Genomic DNA, 22,988 nt, shown 5'->3' with positions numbered 1-22,988 from the left:
TCCCTTCTTTGGCACTGATATTCTCCCTTTGCCACTGGTTTTAAATCAAAATTGGACCAATCACTGCAAACCAGTGGGAGGAGCTAGGCTAGCTTGTCACTCCTTTCACAAAGCTCAATGGGCAAGTACTATAAAGTAAATTTCAACTTTTTTTTTTATATTTTTGGAATAAATCTCTAAATAAGTATCTATGTTGTGGTAAATACATAGAGATTTTGCCAATGTTCGATGGTTGCAAGTAGCGGTGATTGACACGCCTTGCCCGCTATGGTTAGTCTTAGGATGTTTATCCCCCCACCGCTGCTTTAATATGAGAAAATGCGTTCCCCCATTTTAAAATTGTGTGGGAGGGGGTCAACACCCCCTCCCACGCAAAATCAAAAGAAGTGCATCCAGTTGATATAGATGAACAGTGCACTGTTGAGTCAGTCTGGTGTGACATAAGCACTGCGAAAGCAAAAATTAGAGTAGGAGTGTGTTATAGGCCTAATGACTCGAATGAGTACAATGAACAATTGTACAGAGAAATAGAGTGGGCTAGTAAATCGGAATGTCTTATAATGGGGGATTTTAACTTCCCAGATATTGACTGGAACTTGTGGGTTGGGCACTAACACACACTAGTCAGACTTTTGTGGATTTATTGGATGATTGTTTTCTGCAGCAGCATGTTCGAGAGGCAACCAGAGAGGGTAATACTCTTGATCTGGTTATCAGCAGTGATCATTCATGTATTAGGAATTTGCAGATTAAAGAACCACTAGGTGGCAGTGATCACAGTGTACTGACGTGGGATTTACTTAAAGATTTAATTACCATCAGGGGTCAAGGAAAGGGTTTTTGCTTCCTTCAGGGGTCAACGAAAGGGCTTTTGAAGCCTATGGCAGATATAAGTTAATCTGAAATCAGATCACAAAGGAGGTTCAGCAGGCGAAGGCAGATTACGAGAAATCCTTGGCAAAAGATGCTAAGAAAAACAGCAAGGATTTCTTTACTTATATAAACTCTAAAAGGAAGGGGATGAATCTGGTCCACTTGACATCGATGGTTCGACTGTTGATGATCCTGCTCAGATAGCAAACAAACTGAATGAGTATTTTGCATCTACATTCACACGTGAGGAATTATTAAGGTTTGAAAATGGCAGAAGGTTATCAAATTGTAGCAGGGCGCTTAATGATCTTGTAATAACTGAGAGCAAAGTGGAAGAGAAATTGTTGAAGTTAAACGTAAGAAAAGCACCTGGGGTGGATGGGATCTATCCAGTTATATTAAAGGAGGTGGCAAGGCAACTAAGCAAACCCTTAGCCATAATTATGAGAGCATCCTCGGACTCAGGAGAGGTTTCCACGGACTGGAGATGTGCAAATGTATCCCCAATTCACAAAGGGGGATCGAAGGGTGACACGAGTAATTACAGAACAGTTAGTTTAACTTCTGTTCCAGGTAAAATAATGGAGTCACTGGTTAAGGATGCATTGCAGGATCATCTAGACAAGACTGCAGCAATAATTCAGACACAGCATGGGTTTGTTAAGGGAAAGTCTTGTCTGACAAATTTGATAGGATATTATGATGTGGTTACAAAGGAACTGGATGCAAAAAACAATTTTGATATCATATATTTGGATTTCAGGAAAGCTTTTGACACTGTTGCACATGGAAGACTATTGTACAAATTGGAGCAGAATGGTATTAAGGGTAAGTTGCTACAATGGATAAAAGGATGGTTAAGTGCGAGAAGACAGAGGGTGGTAATCAATGGGTGCTGCTCTTCTTGGACTAATGTTATTAGTGGAGTCCCACAGGGTTCGGTGTTAGGTCCACTGTTGTTTTGTATATTTATCAATGATATTGATGAAGTATATCAGGCTTAATGTCGAAGTTTGCAGATGATACAAAGGTTGGCAGGGTTGTTAATGACAGTAATGGCAGTCTGCTACTGCAACAGGATCTAGATAATTTGGGCAGATGGGCTAAGAAGTGGCAACTGAATTTTAACCTTGACAAATGCAAAGTACTGCATATGGGTAGAAATAACCCCAGAGAAACGTACCAACTGTGTGGTACTACACTTAAGGTGGTAGAAAATGAAAAAGACCTGGGAGTAATTGTGCAGTCAGATATGAAGTTCTCTGAGCAATGCAGACAGGCTGCCAGGGCAGGTCATGGGGTTTTGTCAATGATATATAGGAATTTTGCTAGCAGGGAAAAGGAGGTGATTATCCCTCTGTATAAGGCCATGGTCAGCCTACGCCTTGAGTACTGCATACAGGTACCTCATTTTAGGAAGGATGTAGATTTACTTGAGCGGGTACAGAGAAGGGCAACAAGATTGGTGAGGGGAATGAAGGGATCCTCTTACCAAGAGAGGCTTAAGTTCTGCAAATTGCAGTGGCTGGAGACTAGGCACCTGCGCGGTGATCTGATTGAGGTATATAAGGCCTTGAATGGATTGAGCACGCTGAATTCTGATGGGATCCTTCCACTTGTTCAGATTACGAACCTAAGGGGGCATAAATTCAAATTAAGAAAAGACAAATGTAGAATAGATGTGCGGAAATTTGCCTTTAGCCAGCGGGTGGTTAATTGCTGGAACAAACTTCCATCTGTCGTTGTGGAAGTTGATAGCTTGAATAAATTGAAGGAGGAACTGGACAGGCATTTGGAGGGAATGGTGTGATTTTTTTTTTTTTTTTTGGCCGATGCTGCATAAGCTCATACATTTGCTTTCTTGCATCACATGCCACTACTACTACACCCTAACTAAGACTAATCATAGCGGGCTAGGCATATCAATCACTGCTATTCGCAATAATCAATCGGAAGTTGTAACAGGTTGTAAAGACTAACCAAAAAAACAACCTTTTTTTTTTTTTTTTTTTTTAATTTCTGGTTTTTACTGATGTTTATTTAATTTGGTATTTAGTCGTCCTATACGTTAAAAAGTCGACTACCGCAGTTCAACAATTATATCTTATTATGCAGAGTAGTGTTCTTCCTTTCATTATTATAATAATGCTAACTGCTTGGGGAAAACTGCCATTCAACTTCTATATTACTGTATCTTAAATGAGAATTAACTATAAGTACTTTTGACGTATCATGATTTTATTAGAACTATGATCCAAACAAGGAATGTCGACCAGCAGATTTAGCTAGCTTAAAGAAAGGATTTTCTTTTATGTATTTCAAGTCCAACGGTGCTTCAATTCCGAAAATATTTCAATATATCCACTTTCAATCTACACAAATCCACATCCTCGTTTACTGAACTTCTCTTACCTGGAATAATTGATGAACTTAAGTTGATTGTAGCGTTGGCAATTGCTGTAGCAACACATTGGCGCCATGTTTACTAGTCTCACACTAAATTTTAAAATAAACTTTGTTTTTCTCTAAATGCTATTCAATTTAAAAAAATAAAGACATCGATGACACTATTTAAATAAACATTAAAATATGGTTATAAAGGAAATTTAACAAATTTAAATTTTAATAAAAATCACGTGATCAATAACCTGACGTCTGTCATTCACGCAGATACTATCGATGTATGCCGTAAGCCTATAAATCATAGGGCTCTTTATGGATTTCTTATATTTCACTGTAGATATTAATTTGAAATTTGCTTATGACTAGATATTGCCCAGTTAGTAAGTTAGGTTCAGATTATATTTGTAAGTAACCCGTATGAATTCCCCTTCAAAAGTAAAGTTATGTTGAATAACAACAAGATGCGGTAGACATCACTGTTTTCAGCGTAAGTTTATCAAAAATATTAAAATATAGCTTATTTTTTTGTGGATTTAAATATCTTTAAAAAGGAAGTGATTATTGGCGTTCTTTTTGAAATTTCCTGAATGTGTCATTAATATTGTATTTCACTTATTTAATTGAAAATAGTCTTGTGATGAAGTGTTTACTACTCTTTGAAATGCAGTCAGATCCCGTTTAACGCAGCTTCGTTTTACGTAGATTCCGATTAACGCTGTTTATTCTTTCCTCGCCAAATTTTCAAAAAGAATTATAAAATAAAGTACATAAACGTATTTTATTAGCAATGGCTTGATGTGACATGACGCCACTGTTTATTTTGAATTAAGAATGTCACTTTAAACGGTTGGATTGTGTTTGCTAAAGTTGACAGTTGATTGGTGGCTTTTGAATACAGTGCAAACTGCAATACCGACAAGGCCGCCACCACGTGGCCGGGAGCAAACGGTTGGTTTGGCCTGTTTATTAGAGAGCACCAGTGTGCTTTTTAACAACTACGCCAATCCATCTGTTCCTGAATCTCTCAAATGCAGCCAACCCAAGAACCCCTTGATAAATTGCCAATAGAAAATCTGTATGTCAGTATGAAATACAGACAAAAATGTAAAGCACTTACGTTACTGACTCGACTTACCCTGAATTAACTATGGGACTGGACTTGACATGCAACCAGGGTTGCATGCAGCTGAATTGAGATGAAGATACTGTATGTGTCGTGCAGCTTACTGCACGACACATAGGATATGCTTTTATGTTTAATTAATTTAAACCTGCTACTTAATTATTCTATTACTTCTATTATTAAGATTGTTATTTAAATGTTGTGAGCTTTGTTTATAAAAGTTTTCTAGTTTATATCACTTATGCCCTGGTGGGAGTAAGAATGGTGGATGTATGATATAAAGAAAAAAAGTGTGTGTATATATATTTATAAATGGGTTTTCAATGCAACTCTTTAAAAAAAAAAGTTTAAAGAGTACATAGAAAAGAGGTAAACAGTAGATGAAATGGTTTTGATGAAAACAAGATTAATAAATTGGGTATGACAGATGCACCTAAAAGTGCAAAGCAGCATTAAAGGGGCGCCTCCGTAGCCAGGTGGGAAGAAGCAGCAGTGCGTAGCACACGCTTCTTGATTAGACCGTGGTTTGAGCCCGTCACCAGCAAATACAGAGGATGTGGAAAGGTCAGGGAATGACCACCGCATATCCCGGAGCAATATGGCCTTAGTTGCTAATGCTCCTAAAAAAAAAAAAAAAAAAAAAAGCAGCATTAAAGGATTCAAGAATATATGTAATTTGTATTAATATTAAATTAAATTAAGTATAAATGGATATGAAAGTTACACAAGGTGCTAGTAACTATAAGGGTGAGGAAAGTAGAAAAAGAAGAGTAGTAGATTAGTGAAAGGTGAAAGAATTTAGAGGCAAGATGAACCTAGAGGTTTTGATGAATTAAGTAAACTAGGGCCTGAATTTCCAAGCCAATATAAAGTGGGGGAACTGTAAAGTAAAATTAGTACAACAAAATATTAATAAAATGCAAATGGTATAGCTGTCATCAGATTTGGGGGGGAAACAATTTTAGTGAAAGGTCTAACGTGGGTAATGCAAAAAATGCTTGATCTGATGTCTGTAAAAATAAATATTGATACATGATCAGGTGTTCCTCTTCTACTACTATGGACAAGTATAGAAACACAGTTCCTGATACATGGTCAGGGGACTACACCTGACCATGTATGAGGAATTGCGTTTCTATACTTGTCCATAGTAGTAGAAAAAGATTTATATATATTAAAAGAAATTTAAGAAAATTATAAAATACATAAAAAGAAAAAGATTTAAAAAGAATGAAAGACATATGACTAGAACAAATTGCATGTTTTTTTTTTTTCCTCCCCCATCCCTCAGGACCAGACAAGACTGATGGCCAAGGGATGGGGGCCCTGGGCTCTTCTGGACTATCCCTGCTGACACCATGTTGTTTGCTTTGGCATGGTGTGGGATGCTGACACTGGTTGTTGGGCTGGTCCAGGTCAGTGTTTGATCATTTCATCCCGAGTGGCAACCTTCAACCAAAGCGTTCCCTTTCCCTACTTCCTTTCTTTCCCCACCCTACTGGGGGATTCACTACTTTCCTAGCCCCAACTTAGGTGGTTCCTACCCAACCTTTTGCCGTGGCGAGCACCTCAACTATTGCCTCCCCCCCCATCTGTTCCCACCTTTATCCCACACATTATCTTCCTTGCACGCCTTTCCTTTGTGTGTGTTTTTTTTTTTTTTTTTTTTTTAAATGGCTCTCCCTGGTAAGCTTAAGTAATGCCAGGGTTCACAGCTAAGGATGGTAACTAGGGGTCTGTCCGGTTCCACAGGTGACTAGGCTAAGAGGCAAGATGAACAACAGACCACCACAACCCAACACTAGCCTTACACAAACACTCGCTAACCCACGCTATCTGGCCTTTACAAAGTCATTTATTTGTCACAGCTCTAGTTACTACAAAGTTGGGGGAACCCCCGGTGCTGCTTGGCATGAAACACTATACGCTATTATTATTATTAGCCATATGGTGCAAGGAAACCCGAGGCTTATGCTGCACCAAACAAAAAAATTTGAGTTACCCTGAGAAACAGAGAGAGAGAAAACAAGAGTCAGAAGTAGAAGGGAATCACCAAGAAAGAGAAGAATAATGACTCACCAGATTTGAGCCCCTGGGGTTATGTTCGTGAATCTTGTAGGAGGTGTGGATTATCCAGGATTTGCAGTTTTACTGCTGTCTGAATACTTAGTTTTAAATTAATTTTTAAAATTCTTTTGTATATCTATAAATTTTATAGAAAGTGATTATATGGTAGTGTTGATGAATCCAGTTAAAAGAAAGGAAAATGTAATAACACTTGAAATTAACTTGAGGGTGGTGGGCTCAAAATGAACCAAAAACAGTGGCCACCTTTGTTTTTAAAATTTAGATTTTTTTTCTGCTTAAACAGGACCATTGTTTCTTAATGGATTGCAGTACTTATTGTATTTCCTTTTAATTTGTAAAATGTGCTGTGTTTTAATTTGTAAAATGTGCTGTGTAAAAAATTAAATAAAACATTGGATCTGCTGAAAATTGTAAAAAAAAAAAATTGTATATTATGTATATGAATATTATTAAAACATGTTATATATACTATACTTTTTTTATTCTATACTTTTAGTTACACCCATTTTCAGGTTTATTTCAAATTTTGCATGCACAAAATTTGAAAATATACCTTACTTCCTGCAGTGTGGTGGCCATTTGGAGTGAATATTGGGTTTCATTTTCCCATCATTATTCTGTGGAAACAGTAATAAACCTATATAATAATAAGACAGTTAGGGTAAGACTGTGCGTATTAGTGCTAGAGCATCATGTCTATTACTGTTAGCTAACTACTAAGTAGTTGAAGAATGGCATCATTTAAAGTATATCTCATATTGTGTATACCTTTACAATGAGTTACCATGATATTGCACTACCTCAAATAAGTAATGCTTCACCAATGGAGAAGACTAATGTTGCTTATTCTCAGTGGATACCACCACCCAGACTGCACATTTTTGGAGCTTGTTGGCTCCTCGTCGGTGGATGGGCAGGTACCCTGGTGTTGCAATGATGACAGCCCAGTTGCGAAGTATAGCTTCACAACTGGGCTATACTTAAGTTAAGGTGAACCATTACTTATTCAAGGTAGTGCAATATCATGGTAACTCGTTGCAAAAGTATTCACAATATGAGATATACTTAAATGATTCCATTTTTTAACTACTTAGTAGTTGGCTGTGCATAGACAGGATGCTCTAGCACTAACTTATACATTAGTTAACTCTCCTATGTAATTTGAGGCTATTGCCCTAAATGTATTATGTTGTTATTTGGTTTTTAGGAGCATTAGCAACTAAGGCCATATTGCTCCAGGGATATGCGGTGGTCATTCCCTGACCTTCCCACATCCTCCGTATTTGGTGGTCACAGGCTCGAACTCTGTCTAATCAAGAAGCGTGTGCTATGCACTGCTGCTCCTGCCCACCTGGCTACGGAGGCGGGAATGTATTATGTAATGTAAGTGACTGTATGTGTTTATTGAACTAGTGGAAGTAGAAAAACGATTTCTGTCCGAAAGGTAGGGAAAAAAATTGATTAACAGTTAACATGGGTCAGTGTCAGGCAGCCTGCTACTATACCCAGTTAAATAGAGGTGTTAAAGAACATTGAAGCAGACAAATGTCAAATGGATGTACGTTCTTTACATTTAGCTACTTCACTTCTTAGAACAATTAACAGAAGGTCAGTGTCAGGTAGCCAGCTACTATACCCAGTTAAATAGAGGTGTTAAAGAACCTTGAAGCAGACAAATGTCAAATGGATTTTTTTTTTTTTTTTATGAGAACCCCAAACACGAGAGGTATTAAACCTATAGTACTTAGTACCGTGATTGGGTTGGAGGTTGAGAAGACGAAAGAAGATATTTGTTGATATTGGAATTGAACTTCTGTAGATTGTAATTTTCAGGAAATACGTATGAAGGAAGGTTGTTCCAGAAAACGGCAGTTGAATGAATAAATGAGGAAGATGAAAAGTTGGTTCTGTGGGTTTGAAGTTGGACAGTAAATGGATGTTGGCTGGTGGCGGCACGTGTTCGGACTGTTTTGAAAGAGAGAGCGGGAATTATAGAAGCCAATTCAGAAGAACAGTGCCCATGGAAGTATCTGTAGAAGAGGCATGCAGCAGAAACAGTGCGTCTATGAGACAGCGAGTGGAGAGACTCTGTTAGAGATGAATCATTAATTAACCGAACTGCCCTCTTCTGAATGGAATCAAGAAGCCTGAGAGAGGTTTTGGGGGCACCACCCCAGAGTGGGAACAATATTCCATGGCAGGGCGGATTTGCGATTTATACAGAGTGAGCAGCTGTTTGGGAGAAAAGTAACGCCGAGAGCGAAAGAGAAAACCAAGTTTTTTAGATGCAGAGGAAGCAATATTTGTAATGTGCTTGTGCCAAGAGAGATTAGAAGTCAGGGTAATCCCCAAAAGAGATATATCATTTTGCCTAGAAATCGGAGTGTCACTAAAGATAAGCATAGGAGCAGAAGAATCCTTTTTGCGAGATATAAGACAAGATTGAGTTTTAGAAGGGTTGAAATCAACTAAGTTGTCTTTGCCCCACTGGAGAATTACCTGAAGATCGGCATTTAAGTAATTGGCAGCAGATTTTCGAGAACTTAAAGCTGATTGAGCTGGACAAGGTTTCTCAAAATGGAAAGTTGAATGCAATGTGCTATCATCGGCAAAACTATGGATAGGATTTCCAGTCAATGGAAGAAGGTCATTGATATACAAGAGGAAAAGAGTGGGGGAAAGAACTGAACCTTGGGGGACACCGGCATTAGTGGAGAAGTTAGAAGACAGAGAGCCATCTACCATCACCCTCAGTGAGCGATCAGAGAGAAAACTGGATAACCAATTACTAAAAACAGTTGGCAAACCATAAGATGGAAGCTTGTTTAGAAGACCTTTATGCCAAACACGATCAAAAGCCTTTGAGATGTCAAGAGCAACTACTTGTGTTTCACCGAACCTTTCCATTGAAGTAGTCCATAAATGGGTAACATAAGCCAGAATATCACCAGTGGATCGACACTGACGGAATCCATACTGGCGATCGTTGATCATACGGAAAGTTTCTAGGTAGTTTAAGAGTTGGCGGTTAATTGATTTCTCCATTACTTTAGAAAGAGTAGAAGTAATTGCAATGGAACGATAATTGGATGGGAGGGATTTGTCACCCTTTTTAGGAACTGGCTGGATATGAGCAAATTTCCAAGCAGAAGGAAAAACACCTTTGGAATAAGAAAATGAAAAAAGGCGGCAAAGAATAGGAGTAAGTTCAGGAGCACAGGTTTTGAGAACAAGTGGAGAAATACCATCAGGACCTGGAGCTTTCTTAGCATCAAGATTCATCAAAATCCTTCTGATATCCTTTTGATGGAAGACCACAGGAGGCATTGAATGGAGTGTGTTAGGAATGGTGGGAGGTGTTTTACCAAGATCATTAATACATGAGCTCAAAGAAAAATGGGATGCTAGCAGGTCAGCTTTATCCTTGGCTGAAGTGACAACAGAACCATCTGGTTTGGACAGAGGTGGGAGCAGAGATGGGCAAAAGTTGCGGCCAATAGCTTTGGCAAGAGACCAGAATGCTCGGCTACCATTAGGGCAAGAAGCAAGTTTTCTACTCTTAGCCTGTTCAAACTCTAGTTTGGACTGATTAATAACTGCTTTACAATTGTTGCGAGCTTTGGTGTAGGCAGAAAATGAAACTGAAGAATTAGAAACAAGCCAATTACGATATGCAACGTTCTTCTCTTGGACAGCCTTAGCACATTTATTGGAAAACCAAGGTTTAGATAAAGGACGAGATTTTAAAGTGGAGTGTGGGATAAAGGATTCCATTCCTGCAAGAATAATTTCACTGACACGATCTGAGCAAACGTTGACATCAGAAGTTTTGAAACAGTAATCAGACCAAGGAAAAGAAGAAAAGAAGTCTCGCAGGTCATCCCATTTTGCATTCTTGTAATGCCAAACAATACGAGGTTGGGAATAGCCATGAGATAAAGGTTCCATTGGAGAAGAGGCAATCACCAAGTTGTGATCTGAAGTGCCTAAAGGACCTCTCACTTCAACCTTGTACTTAGAAGGGTTGTTTGTGAGAAAAAGATCAAGCGTATTGGCTGTATGATTAGGATTGACCGGTATTCTTGTAGGTAAATGAACAATCTGTGCTAGGTCATTAGTAATTGCAAAAGCCTCAGCATCTCGACCTGCTGGGTCGGTGTGACTAGAAAACGGAAGCCAGCTGGAGTTGTGAACGTTAAAATCACCAAGGAAAATTACCTCACTGTTAGGAAAGTTGGACTGGAGAAAGTCAAGTTGCAAAGAGAGGCAGTCAAAGAGCTCCAAGTGATTAGTGGAGTTGGGAGAACGGTAGAGACAACAGATGAATTTGACACAATGAGGTAGAGAGATTTTAAGCCAGAGAAGATCAAAGAGAGGAGATTCCAAATTGCCAAGTCTCTGACAGGGAATATCAGAACGGACATATGCACAAGTACCACCTTTGAGGCGAAAGGAATCATACAGCAAATAATTTGGACATCTGAGATGAGCAGTAGTTGAATCAACTGATAACTGAGATTCAGTCAGAAAAAGTACATGGGGTTTGGAAGACTGCAAGTGGAAATGGACATCATTGAGATTGGAATTGAGACCACGTATATTTGTGAAATGAATTAGGAAGTGTTTAGGAGGTTTAGATCTTTTTCCAGATAAACTTATTAGTTTGACAATTCATGGTGTATTCAATAGTAAGAAAAAGTGGGTGGGACATGCTGTATGAAGTAATGAAATTTTTGGATATGGCGTACATGTGGTAAGAATATACCCAGATCCTTGACATAACGTGGCCTCGACAATGCTCCCCGCATACACACTACTCGGACTCCCTCCAGTCACTATCTGGCAGAGTAGAGGTAGCAAGATTATACACTAGCTGATCCGGAAGCTTCCTAGAGAGTTACCGATAGGTTCAGTCCGGTGTACTAACTAGCGGCCGGCCTGCGAACACCGTTTTAGAGCTGTACCCTCGAAATGTAAGGAATATTGGATCTCGGCACGACATTCATCATAACCTCAAAAATCATCAATCATACTGCATGATGGAAGAGATAGGGAAGGGTTGGCCGGAACTTAGCTCTAGAGACTAAACATGGGTTCCACCACTTCAAGCCTCCAATAAGCAAAGTGGTGGTATTTCACCGGTTGATGAGAGTCATCTACCACCTAGTACTGCCTGGTAACATAGAGGGGCGGCGTTCCTCCATGTGGTGTGGGCGCCACACCTCGACCCCTGCTTACGTTGGTTCACACCTGGGTGGTCACCCACCATGTACTTGTGCATGAAGGTTATACCCAGGATTACTAACAGTCCCACCATCGTGAAGGTGCAAGCAGAGGATTTGGCTGTCATAGACCGTCCGGACTTCGCCGAAATTGGGTCCACTTTGACTTGAGTGTCACCCGAATATCAGTTCCATCAGCGTTTTAGACTCACAGGTAGCAAGAACAGCTTGTCTGGCATATCTGAGAGAATGTCTGTGACAGCCTGGATGTACGTTCTTTACATTTAGCTACTTCACTTCTTAGAACAATCTTATGAAATTTAGAAGAAATGGTTAAGTGTGTGAATGCAGTAAAACTCGCATTTTCTGGAAGCAACCAGCTGCAGAAAATGGAATCACTGCTATAATACTGATAAGTGAGATAATATTCATAGGGAGGCAAGAATTTTCCAAACCTTTAGAACAAAAACAAAGAATCAAAAACCAAGTCATTTGTGAATGAATGGTTTGGCAGATTTAAAGGTCACAATAACCTGCATTCTAAACTTGTAGTGAGATGAGGAGTGCTGATCATTAAGCAGTTCGTAATTTTTCCTGCTACATTAAATGCAGCATAGCAAGAAATGTCATTGATTACAGTAACTATCCAACCTTGACCTGGTTTTCAATTTTGATAAAGCTGCTCTAAATTGAATGAGATAATGGCATCAAGGCACTTTTGTATCTCAAGAGCATGCATCAAGATTAAAAGCTACCAGAGATTGCATTATGCTAGGCAATAATGCTTCACAAGATTTACTTATAAAACTAAAACTCTTGCTTATCTACCACTTAAACACTCACTGTTCAGTTTTGGCGGAGGGGGTATTCCAAAAAACATATGCTTGTCATCTGAAGTCATGTTTAAAATCTTGGATGAAAAATGATGATTTTTCAAGAATCATTTATATGACTGACAATGGCACTAGCACCATTATCACATAAGAAGTTAAAATGTATTATCTGTGGAAAGAACCAGCATTCATGGCAAGTTTTAAGCTCTGCTACCTGAGATGTCTTCAGGGAATTTCAGGCACCAGTAGGTCAAAATCAAGTGTTTTAGAAGTCTTACTACATTATGTAAGCAGTTAGGAGCATCTGCATGGTTTTAAATAAAGTGTATGAAAAGGGCACTGAAGATTTTGTTTAATGGTTTATATGGATTTAAATAATTCAGAAGAAAACATGAAATCTGATGTTCCCTATCAACTAGGGATGGATGAAGTAGACAGGGAAAATGTACAAAAGTTGTTTCATTTGTGAGGCATGCCTAACTAATAAATAATTGATGAAATTGGAAAAGCAAAATTGCATTTTTGAGAATGAGGATTCTACGTATGGAAGGAAAAAATGTTTCCAGTAGAGCAGGATTTATTTAACTAGGCATTAAAGTGGTGAGATTTCAAATACCCATTTTTTTTTTTTTTTTTTTTTTTTAACAAATAAAACCTTGATAGAATATTTGTATTTTTAATAAAACTGGCATGGGCAGAGTTCTTTTAGGTTTGTCACAGTAAATGATTTTTTTTTTTTTTTTTTTTTTTTTGTATTTTGTGATGTTAGTTGTACGATTGCAAGCAATATGAAACTTAAATTGCAGAAAATCATCTGTGGCTTTTATTCCTTTAATTAGTTACTGATGTATGACAGGTAAGGTTTACTACCTGGGAGACTAATAAATGCTGATGAATGCATATTTGGGTTCCCTTTGAGAGTCAAGTGGACCAAATTTTGGAGAAGTCCAATCACTCTGTTGCAAACAGATCTTATGAACACACATTCACAATATTGGAACTATTAGTAAGCATTATCCCCACCCTCCCCTCCCTATGTGCAAGGCCTGAAATACTTCACCTAGTGTACTGGATGTGTCCACTCCACATCAAAAAATGTAGCCCTCCCCCCCCTTCCTCTGTCACCAGGCAGTAGATAACTCTCATCATGTGGTTCAATACCACTTTGCTTATTACAGGTTTGAAGTGGTTAGGCAGCCCACGTTTATTTTTCAGAACAAGGTGCTCAGTCCCATTCCTTCTTTCACGCAATATGAGTGATGTCTTTTGAGGTGATGATGGGAATCATGGTAAGGTCTAGTATTTCTTGTATTTCAAGGGTGCAGCTTTAAAACAGTTTTTGCAAGCCAGCCACTATTGTCCACCCAACCAAACCTATTGGTAACTTTCTAGGAGACATCTGATGCAGCTACTGATTGGAGGGACAAGTAGTCTGTATGCAGAAGACATTATTGAGGCCATGTTAAAAATGTGTTAAGGAACTGGGTATATTCTTGCTGTGTACACATGTGGCTGATGCTACATGAGTTTATACATTTGCTTTCTTGCATCACATGCCTCTATTACTATATCCAAAAATTTCGTTAATTTGTATGTGGCCTCTCCCCTCTGCTTTTACTTTATCTACTGAATCCATCATGAAAACTAATAGAACAAACTTATCTGTGAAAGAAAAATCTAAACCTCCCAAAAACTCTATTCATTTTACAAATATGTGGTCTCAGTTCGAGTCCATTAGTAGTCGAGCCACACTACTTACTTTTATTGACGAAATCCCAATTGTTAATTGCATCAAAGGTGGTACTTGTTTGTATGTCCACTCCAGTACTCCTTCTCATGGACTTCCTAATATGGAATCCCCTCTGTTTGATCTTCTCTATCTTAAAATCTCTCTTCCCCTTTCTGTCAAATTCATTTCTTGCCTCTATCATTCTATTACTCCACTAATTACTTGAACTCTTTGACTAGAAAATTCCAGTTGTCTTTGGTTTTCTAGTTATTTGGACCTGACTTGTCGAGATGCTAAAGCTTTTTCTCTTACTAATAATCTCACAGAATACCAGATGATCCTAATCACGCTTCCAAAACAACATTTACCTCATCAGTAACTCTTCAGATTATACTCGGTATGTGTCAGTGTCCCCCAGTCTCCTCTGATGATGTTATCCACTGAATCTCCTTCTTTCTCTCTCTCTTTTGCATTACAGGAATATGAAATGGGATGACCTTTGTGATTTCTGTTCTCCTTTTCCTTAATTTGATTACTGCATTAAATCTATTGATCCCAATGTTTCATTATATCACGTTGAGAAATTATTGTTGAATGGGACGAAATACTTTATTCCATATTTTACCCAAAAATCTTATTCTTTTTCAAAACCTTGGTTCTCCAATAAGGACTGTTCAAGATAAGAATGTAGGATATTGAAATTAGCTTGTGTCCGGATCTCCAGCTTTCTGCCTATACTAAAAGCTTGCAATAATTGTACTACCAGGGGAGGTTATATTCTTGATCTGATTATCAGCAGTGATTATTCATGCATTAAGAATTTGCAGATAATAGGTAACAGTGATCAGTGTACTGATGTGGGATTTACTTACAGATATAACTACCATCGAGAGTAAAGGGAAGGGTTTTTGATTCTGTAAATGCGACTACAGTGGTCTCAGACAGTATTTAAATTCTATACAGTGGGATCAACTGATGATGTTAAAAACATTGAATTCTAAATGGGAAACCTTCAAGGAATTAATCTCGGAAGCTACCAAGCTTTTCATACCAACTAAGAAATGCTGTTCCGGGTATAGACCTAAATGGATGTCAGATGAACTAATGAGGCTCATGGCAGAGAAGAAAAATGCATGCAATGCATATAAATTATTAGGTGACACAGAACACTATGGCAGATATAAGCTAGCCTGTAATCAAGTCACAAAGGAGGTTAGCGAAGCAAACACTGATTACAAAAAATCATTGGCAAATTAACAAACTGGAAGAAAAATAACACTTTACTTATGTAAACTCTAGAAGGAAGGGGTTGAATAAGTTTGCTTTCTTGCATCATATGCCTCAACTAATGCTAATTTCTCCACTGATGCTACTGTTCCCAAGGATTCAGTTCTTATGCCAATTTTTTTTCCTCTTGTATATTAATAACTTTCCACTGACACAAATCCTTTCCAAAGTTTTTCTGATGATAGCACACTACTTAATAATAAAATTAAATAGGAATGAATGGAGGAGCTACCGGAGAACAATAGACTATTATTATTCGAGAAGCCTCTCACAATATAAGTTGATTTGTAATCCACCTGCTTATTCACTGTGCCGTGTTTACAAGAACCTGATAATTGGTTTTTAACATGCTAATTTAGAGAAATTATTTATTGGGTGCATAAAATGTTATAGTGGAATATTTATAACAAACTGGAAACTGGTGTCTTGTCAATGATATACTGGAATGTTTCTAGCAAGGTGGTTATCCCCTTGTATAAAGCAATGGTCAAGCCACACCTTGAGTATGTATACAGATCTGGAGGCCTCATTTTAGAAAAGTTGTAAAGCTGCTGGAACGAGTACAGAGAAGGGCAACGAGATTAGTGAGTGGAACAAAGGGGGTTGATCTTACCAAGAAAGGCTTAAGTTCTGTAAATTGCCACTTCTGGGGATTAGGCACCTGCGAGGTGATCTAATTGAGGTGTATAAGGTCTTGAATGGATTGAGCAAGCTCAATGCTAATGGGATGCTTCCTCTTGCTCAGATTATTCACCTGAGGGGGCATAAATTCAAATTGAGGAAAGACAATTGTAGAATAGATGTGTGGAAATTTGCCTTTAGCCAGCGGATGGTTGATAGCATTAGCATTAGTAGAGGCATTTGATGCAAGAAAGCAAGCTTATGCAGCATCAGCCAAAAAAAAAAAAAAAACACCCCACTTCCACTTCACCCCTCTGTTCGTTCCAAATACCTGTCCAGCTGAGCCTTAAACTTATTTAGGCTATCAACCTCCACCACAAGGGATGGAAGTCTGTTCCACCAACCAACCACCCGCTGGCTAAAGGCAAATTTCCTCACGTCTATCCTACATCTGTCTTTCCTCAATTTGAATTTATGCCCTCTCAGGTGATTTTTCTGAGCTAGAGGAAGAATCCCATCAGCATTGAGCATGCTTAAACCATTCAAGGCTTTATACACCTCTATCAGATCACCTCGCTGGTGCCTAGTCTCCAGACACTGTAATTTGCAAAACTTAAGCCTTTCTTCGTAAGAGCACCCCTTTGTTCCATTCACTAATCTTGTTGCCCTTCTCTGTACTCGTTCCAGCAGCTCTACATCCTTCTTGAAATGAGGCCTCCAGACCTGTATACAGTACTCTAGGTGTGGCCTGACCATTGCCTTATACAATGGAATAATTACCTCCTTATCCCTGCTGGAAAAATTCCTGTATATCATTGACAATACTCCATGAGCTACTCTTGCAGCCCGTCTGCACTGCTCAGAGAACTTCATATCTGCCTTTCTGATAGTAGGATATTTCTGATAGTAGGAACATACTTCCATCTGTTGTAGTGTAGGTTAAATAAGTTAAAGGAAAAACTAGACAAATATTTGGAGTGAATGGATGGATGAAATGGGACGGTTTTTTTTTTTTTTTTTTTTGGATGCTGCTGTATAAGCTTGCTTTCTTGCATCATATTCCTATGCTAACAAAAGAACTATTTTATTTTTGACTGATTGTGAATATAGAAAAGTTTGTGGTGCCAGATTTTTTATGTCTCCAAATACTCGATTGCTGCTTTCTCTCTGGATCATATGTCATACATAATGTGTCACAATTACAGATTAAAATAACAAGTGGAGAAAAATAAACAAATTTCACTCTGCTTTTGTTTCTTTTAATTTTTTAAAGCCATGTCAAATGACTTTAAAAGGATTTTTAATGCCAACTGATTATATTTGGCATCATTCTGAGGAAACACTCAATTTTGCCACTAATTCTTGAAGCGGTAGTCTTCTGTTTTCCTTTAGCAATTCTACTTTGTGTGACATTTGCATCTGTTATAACAGTTACACTTGGTCAGCCACTTCTTTGATAGGCTGTCACTGTAACTTCAACACTTTATAAACACTACTGATATTTTGAAAGCATCATTTTAGTAGGCTTCTTTGTCTGAAAGTAGCAGAAACATTTGCTTCCACTGCCACAATAATTAGTATGTACTTTGAAGAACAGTTCACTCCATGACAGTGAAGGTCATGCACCCATAACAAACTAAAGAATGACTACTCACCTGACAATTAAAGCAATATAAGAGTATTATTGAGCATTGTATTTTGTGTGTGTGTGTGTTTATTAAAATAAAGAATTGTTGCCTTTTTTACATTATAATGATAACTATTAGGTCTTATATACAATTATAACATAATTTAAAAATTATAAGATTGCAATGTGGATATTTAAGGATTCAGAAATTACCAATATACATATTTTACATTACATTGCAATAGAATCAAAGAATGTTTGGAATTTGCCTACAGAAATACACAAAGCTTATCAAGATACTTGTTTCCTTATTTGGAGGGAGCAAAATTTGCCTTTTTGGAGGAAGCAAAATTTTGAAAAATAAGATAACAAAAAAATATATATATGAGAACAGAAATTATAGAAATTTATCTCCCATGTGGTTATTTGGGGGGGGGGGTGTAAATTATAGAATAACTAAAACTAAAAACCCGATGCTTGGAAAACTATACTAGGGGCAAGTGGACCTTGCCCTTAGTATATAGCATTTTCAGCTTTAACTACTATTTGTATGAATTTCAAGAAAATGTGTATGTTAAGAATACATTTGTATCCATAATAATCTTGCTATTCCGGTATTTAGGCTGGGTGATTTGAACTTTGTTTTATTAACAGTGTGTAACATTTTTTATTACAATTTATTTGCAGATAATTTTGCCATTAATTTATTCAAATGGAAGAAAGTTCTCCCAAATTTGCAACAGTAGAAGAAGAAAGAGATTTTTTTAAAAATTTGGCTCTAGACTATAAGAAAAAGTAAGTAATAATTAATATTTTTTTTTTTTTTTTTTTCTGCAACAACCACACTTTGATAGTACAGAGATGTTTTATTTCATAAGGGGTTTTTTTTTTTTTTTTTTTTTTTTTTTTAGTTTAGTTTCATCCGAGAGTTGATGATTTTTGTCTGGCTGAAAAAAAGTTCTGATTGCAGCAACCATTTGCTATACTGTAATTTGGTATTATTTCTAATCCACTTTCAGCATTATTTAAAAATATCAAATTGTGTATAGTGAACTTGCTTCTGCACAATTTACCATAATGACATGCTGTTCTGAGTGGTGTCCACTAACTTAAAACAAATTTAACAATCTTTCTTTATAATTAATTTTTTTTTGTGTACCAGATATCATGCTATTCATTTTTTAAGATGTTAGTTTTGATTGACTTCCACGTATCCATTATTTATATTTTCAAATATGGTTATTTTTTTAAATTCTATTTGGGCTTGTTTACCTATATTTCTCTTGCATTTATGTTCTGTTGTTCTCCATCTTTTACTTAAAATGGTTTGAAAATCAGCATTTTACTTCCTCCCAATTGCAACAATAGTGTTGCAATTGAGAGGAAGTAAAACATTTCCAACATTTACCTTGAATAGAGTAAATGTTGGAAGTGATCACAGAATGGTAAGGTGTACACTTGATATAGATGTAGGAAAGGAAAAAACTGACTCGAGTAAATAATACAAAGGTCTTTGAGATAACAGAGGAGAAAAAGCAGTATGTACTGGAACTTAAAAACAAGTTTGAGCTTCTGCAGACTGCTGAGGACCAAAATATCGACGAGGAATATTACAACTTTCTGAAAGTGATAAAGCCCAAGAAACCTATAGGGAAAAAGAAATCCAAAGAAGAAAAAATTAGTCAAGAAACACTTGTCGTGATGAACCGAAGACGACAAATGAAGAGCAAGAAAAAAACTGACAGGGAGAAAATTGAGTATACTGAGTTATGCAAAGCCATTAGAAAGAGACTCAGAGAGGACATAAGAAGATTTAATACAAGAAAAGTAGAACAAGCATTAAGGGAAAACAAAGGATTTAAATCAGCAGCCATGAGCAGTAATACAGAAAGACAAATGATACTAAAACTGAAGAATAGCGATGGTGCACTTATAAACAGCAGAGAAGGCATAATTCAAATAGCAGAAGACTACTATAGAGAATTATACAAGGAGAAGGGGAATAATACCAGCAGTGGGGAAGATGGATTACAAAGTGATACTAAAACTGAAGAATAGCGATGGTGCACTTATAAACAGCAGAGAAGGCATAATTCAAATAGCAGAAGACTACTATAGAGAATTATACAAGGAGCAGGGGAATAATAACAGCAGTGGGGAAGATGGATTACAAAGTTGCAACACATATGACATACCCGATATTCTTCCTGATGAGGTAGAACATGCATTGAAAAAAATGAAGAATCAGAAAGCCCCGGGGGAAGATGAAGTTACTGTAGAGTTGTTAAAATTGGGAGGAAGAGACATAACACAAAAACTGGCAAGGCTCTTCACAAAGTGCATTAGAAAAGGTGTGACGCCTAAGCAGTGGAATAATGCAATCATAGTTTTGCTGCATAAGAAAGGAGATAAATTGGAAATTATAGACCAATTAACTTGTTATCCCACATTTATAAGTTGTTGTTGACAAGGGTCATTACTAACAGATTAGAAAGAATACTTGATGACAATGAACCGAAAGAGCAAGCTGGGTTTAGGACAGGATTCTCAACTATGGATCCTCCACGTAATATCACAGCTAATGGCGAAAGCAAATGAATATAAAACACCGTTATGCCTGGCATTTGTGGATTATGAAAAGGCATTTGACTCCATACAGCATAAGGCAATGTTTTGGGCACTGGAAAGACAAGGCTTAGATATCCCATATATTATGATTTTGAAGAAAATATATGAGAGTGCTACCTCCTTTATTAGACTAGACAAAGACAGTAGGAAATTTAAAATCAAGAAAGGAGTTCGACAAGGAGACACAATATCTCCAAACCTGTTTACTGCTGCCCTTGAGGAAGCTTTCAGAAGATTGGCTCCTTTCTGTGACCAGTCTAATGTGAACGGAGAGTACCTAAACCATTTACGATTTGCAGATGACATTGTGGTCATAAGCCACGATCCCAAAGAATTAGAGGAAAATCTTAATCAGTTATGCACAGTTAGTAAGGATTTTGGACTAAAGATGAATATGGCTAAAACAAAAGTAATGATGAACAAGTATGCCACAGAAAGGGAAATAATGATTGAAGGAGCAGTAATTGAAAAGGTGAGTCATATACTTATCTGGGACAAGTTATTAGCTGTAATAATGATAAATGGCTGGAAGTCAAGAGAAGAATAAATTTTGGATGGATAGCATTCAGGAAATATAGTCACATACTGAAGAGCAATATCCCAGTTTGTTTAAAACGTAAAATAATGAACCAATGCATATTCCCCACCATGACTTATGGAAGTGAAACTTGGGCACTCACAAAAAGAATGGAAGAGAAGCTGAGAACTACACAGCGAAGAATGGAACGAATTATATTGGGAATCAGACTGTTAGATAAGAAGAGAAATACATGGATTGGGCAGCAAACTCAAGTAAAGGACATTCTTATCAAAACAAAAGAACTAAAATGGTCTTGGGCAGGACACATAGCTCAAAGACATGATGACAGATGGACTAAGAAAATAACAGAATGGTATCCAAGAGGAGCTAGAAGAAAACCTGGAAGACAAAGGCGGAGATGGATAGATGAAATTCATGAGTTTTTGGGTAGTAAATGGATGGCCAGTTCTCAAAACAGAAGGAACTGGAAAATTGCTGGAGAGGCCTTCATCCTGCAGTGGATTGAAAATGGCTGATGATGATGATGATGATGAGTTAGCCTAATCAGTCATCAGATTTTGCATTCCTGCCTTGTTATTATAAGAGAGCCAAGAATATCCAGTCAGAGATTTGTGTCTTTTGCATTATGTCATGTATTATGTCATGTGCTAACTCTTCTGCAGTTGCATCTTATTTTACCTAACCCTCTGTTCACAAAGTGGAGTTAAACAAATCTATATCATTATTCACAAAATGATGCAAGAAAGCAAGCTGATACTGTATCAGCAAAAAAAAAAAAAAAAAAAAAAATTGATTTGCTCATCATCCCTCCAAATAATTTGTTCTCTACTTCTTTAAATTTATTCCAAATTTCTTCTTCCACGCTAGAGTGTGAAGTTTATTAAAACAGTTAGTGACTCTGTGACTTACAACAAATATTTTCAAAACACCTATCCTGCAACCATCCCTTTTCAGTTCAAATGTTTGTGCACTATGCTGAGAAAGAGTAAATATATGATTGTTATTTAGCTTACTCAAACTATTTAAAGAGTTAAACACTTCAGTTAGATTTTCCAAGCAAGTGCCTAATTCCCGGTCATTGAAATTTACAGAACTCAAGTCTTTCTTGGTAAGAATACTTTTTTTTTTTTTCTCTTCTTGCTCCCTACCAATCTTGTTACCCTTTTCTGCATTCTGCAATATATCTCTGTCATTCCTGAAATGAGGTTTTTCAAACCTGTGCAGTATTCAAATGTGGCAAAAGCCTGTTGTTTATACAATAGGATAATCATCTCATTATCCTATTGTATAACAAGCATAGACCACGCTGAAAAAAATTCTATCTCATGAGCCTTGCACAATCTCTCCAGAGCCGAATTGATTGACAAGGCTCTCAGCATATACTCCATCCTATCGTGTCTGGGCTGGATTGTAGACACTTTCAAATTTAACCCTAACTTGTGACTTTTTTTCGACGTTGACCTGTACTTGGTAAGTAAATCTGCAGATCTCTTCCATTTAATGTCATTAGTGCCAACATGTACAACGATATCACATTTTGTGCCCTTAAAAGATATCTGTTCTAGAACATCATCAACTCTTGCCCCTGGCAGACATACCCTGGTCCTATTCCACCTATCCTTTTTGCACAATTTATTTGCCGTTTGCCTGACAGTTAAGTCACCGACAATAACTAGCTTCTGTGGGACCAGCACATTCTGCCCTGAAAATTTCCGTTGTGCTGCCTGGTGCACGAGAATGAGCTCTGGCATTGAGTTGGACAGCTGGGAGCTTGATCCCCCCCCTCCCATTTTAATTCCTTTGAAGACATCTACTTGTGTCTTCAAACTCTCAAAATGCCCATCAGAACGCTGAGTTGGCACCTAATTTCACATTCTCTGCACCTAGTACACACAAAGATATCCTCCATGGTAGATCATGTCCTGTTCAAGAACAGTCGGCAAAATGTCACATTTTCCACATTTTTTTTAGACTGTGATACGTTGGAGAATCCCTCCCCTTCGGTTTTCCCCC

General features: G+C 37.5%; 2 protein-coding genes across 5 annotated transcripts in view; one reads left to right on the top strand and one right to left on the bottom strand.

Annotated features, from left to right (window-relative positions):
• The window catches only part of Marf1 (meiosis regulator and mRNA stability factor 1-like protein), a 1,146,796-nt gene extending 1,143,434 nt beyond the window's left edge, over nt 1-3,362 (bottom strand). For all 4 annotated transcript variants that reach the window (XM_090377798.1, XM_090377799.1, XM_090377800.1 and 1 more), the window contains exon 1: nt 3,286-3,362. The gene's annotated coding sequence lies outside the window, so the exon portion shown is untranslated. The remainder of the gene's footprint in view (nt 1-3,285) is intronic.
• Nucleotides 3,363-3,542: 180 nt separating this feature from the next.
• The window catches only part of LOC150083111 (nuclear distribution protein nudE-like 1-A), a 246,800-nt gene continuing 227,354 nt past the window's right edge, over nt 3,543-22,988 (top strand). Inside the window, exons 1-2 of the mRNA XM_090378392.1 lie at nt 3,543-3,763; nt 18,494-18,601. Of these exons, the coding sequence (XP_090234518.1) occupies nt 18,519-18,601 (83 nt within the window). The 5' untranslated portion in view covers nt 3,543-3,763; nt 18,494-18,518. The remainder of the gene's footprint in view (nt 3,764-18,493; nt 18,602-22,988) is intronic.

This window comes from Mastigoproctus giganteus, chromosome 7 (genome assembly GCF_048544385.1).
Source record: "Mastigoproctus giganteus isolate SK-2022 chromosome 7, ASM4854438v1, whole genome shotgun sequence".
NCBI classification, from domain to species: Eukaryota; Metazoa; Arthropoda; class Arachnida; order Uropygi; family Thelyphonidae; genus Mastigoproctus; species Mastigoproctus giganteus.
This window is presented reverse-complemented; position numbering and strand designations above follow the sequence as displayed.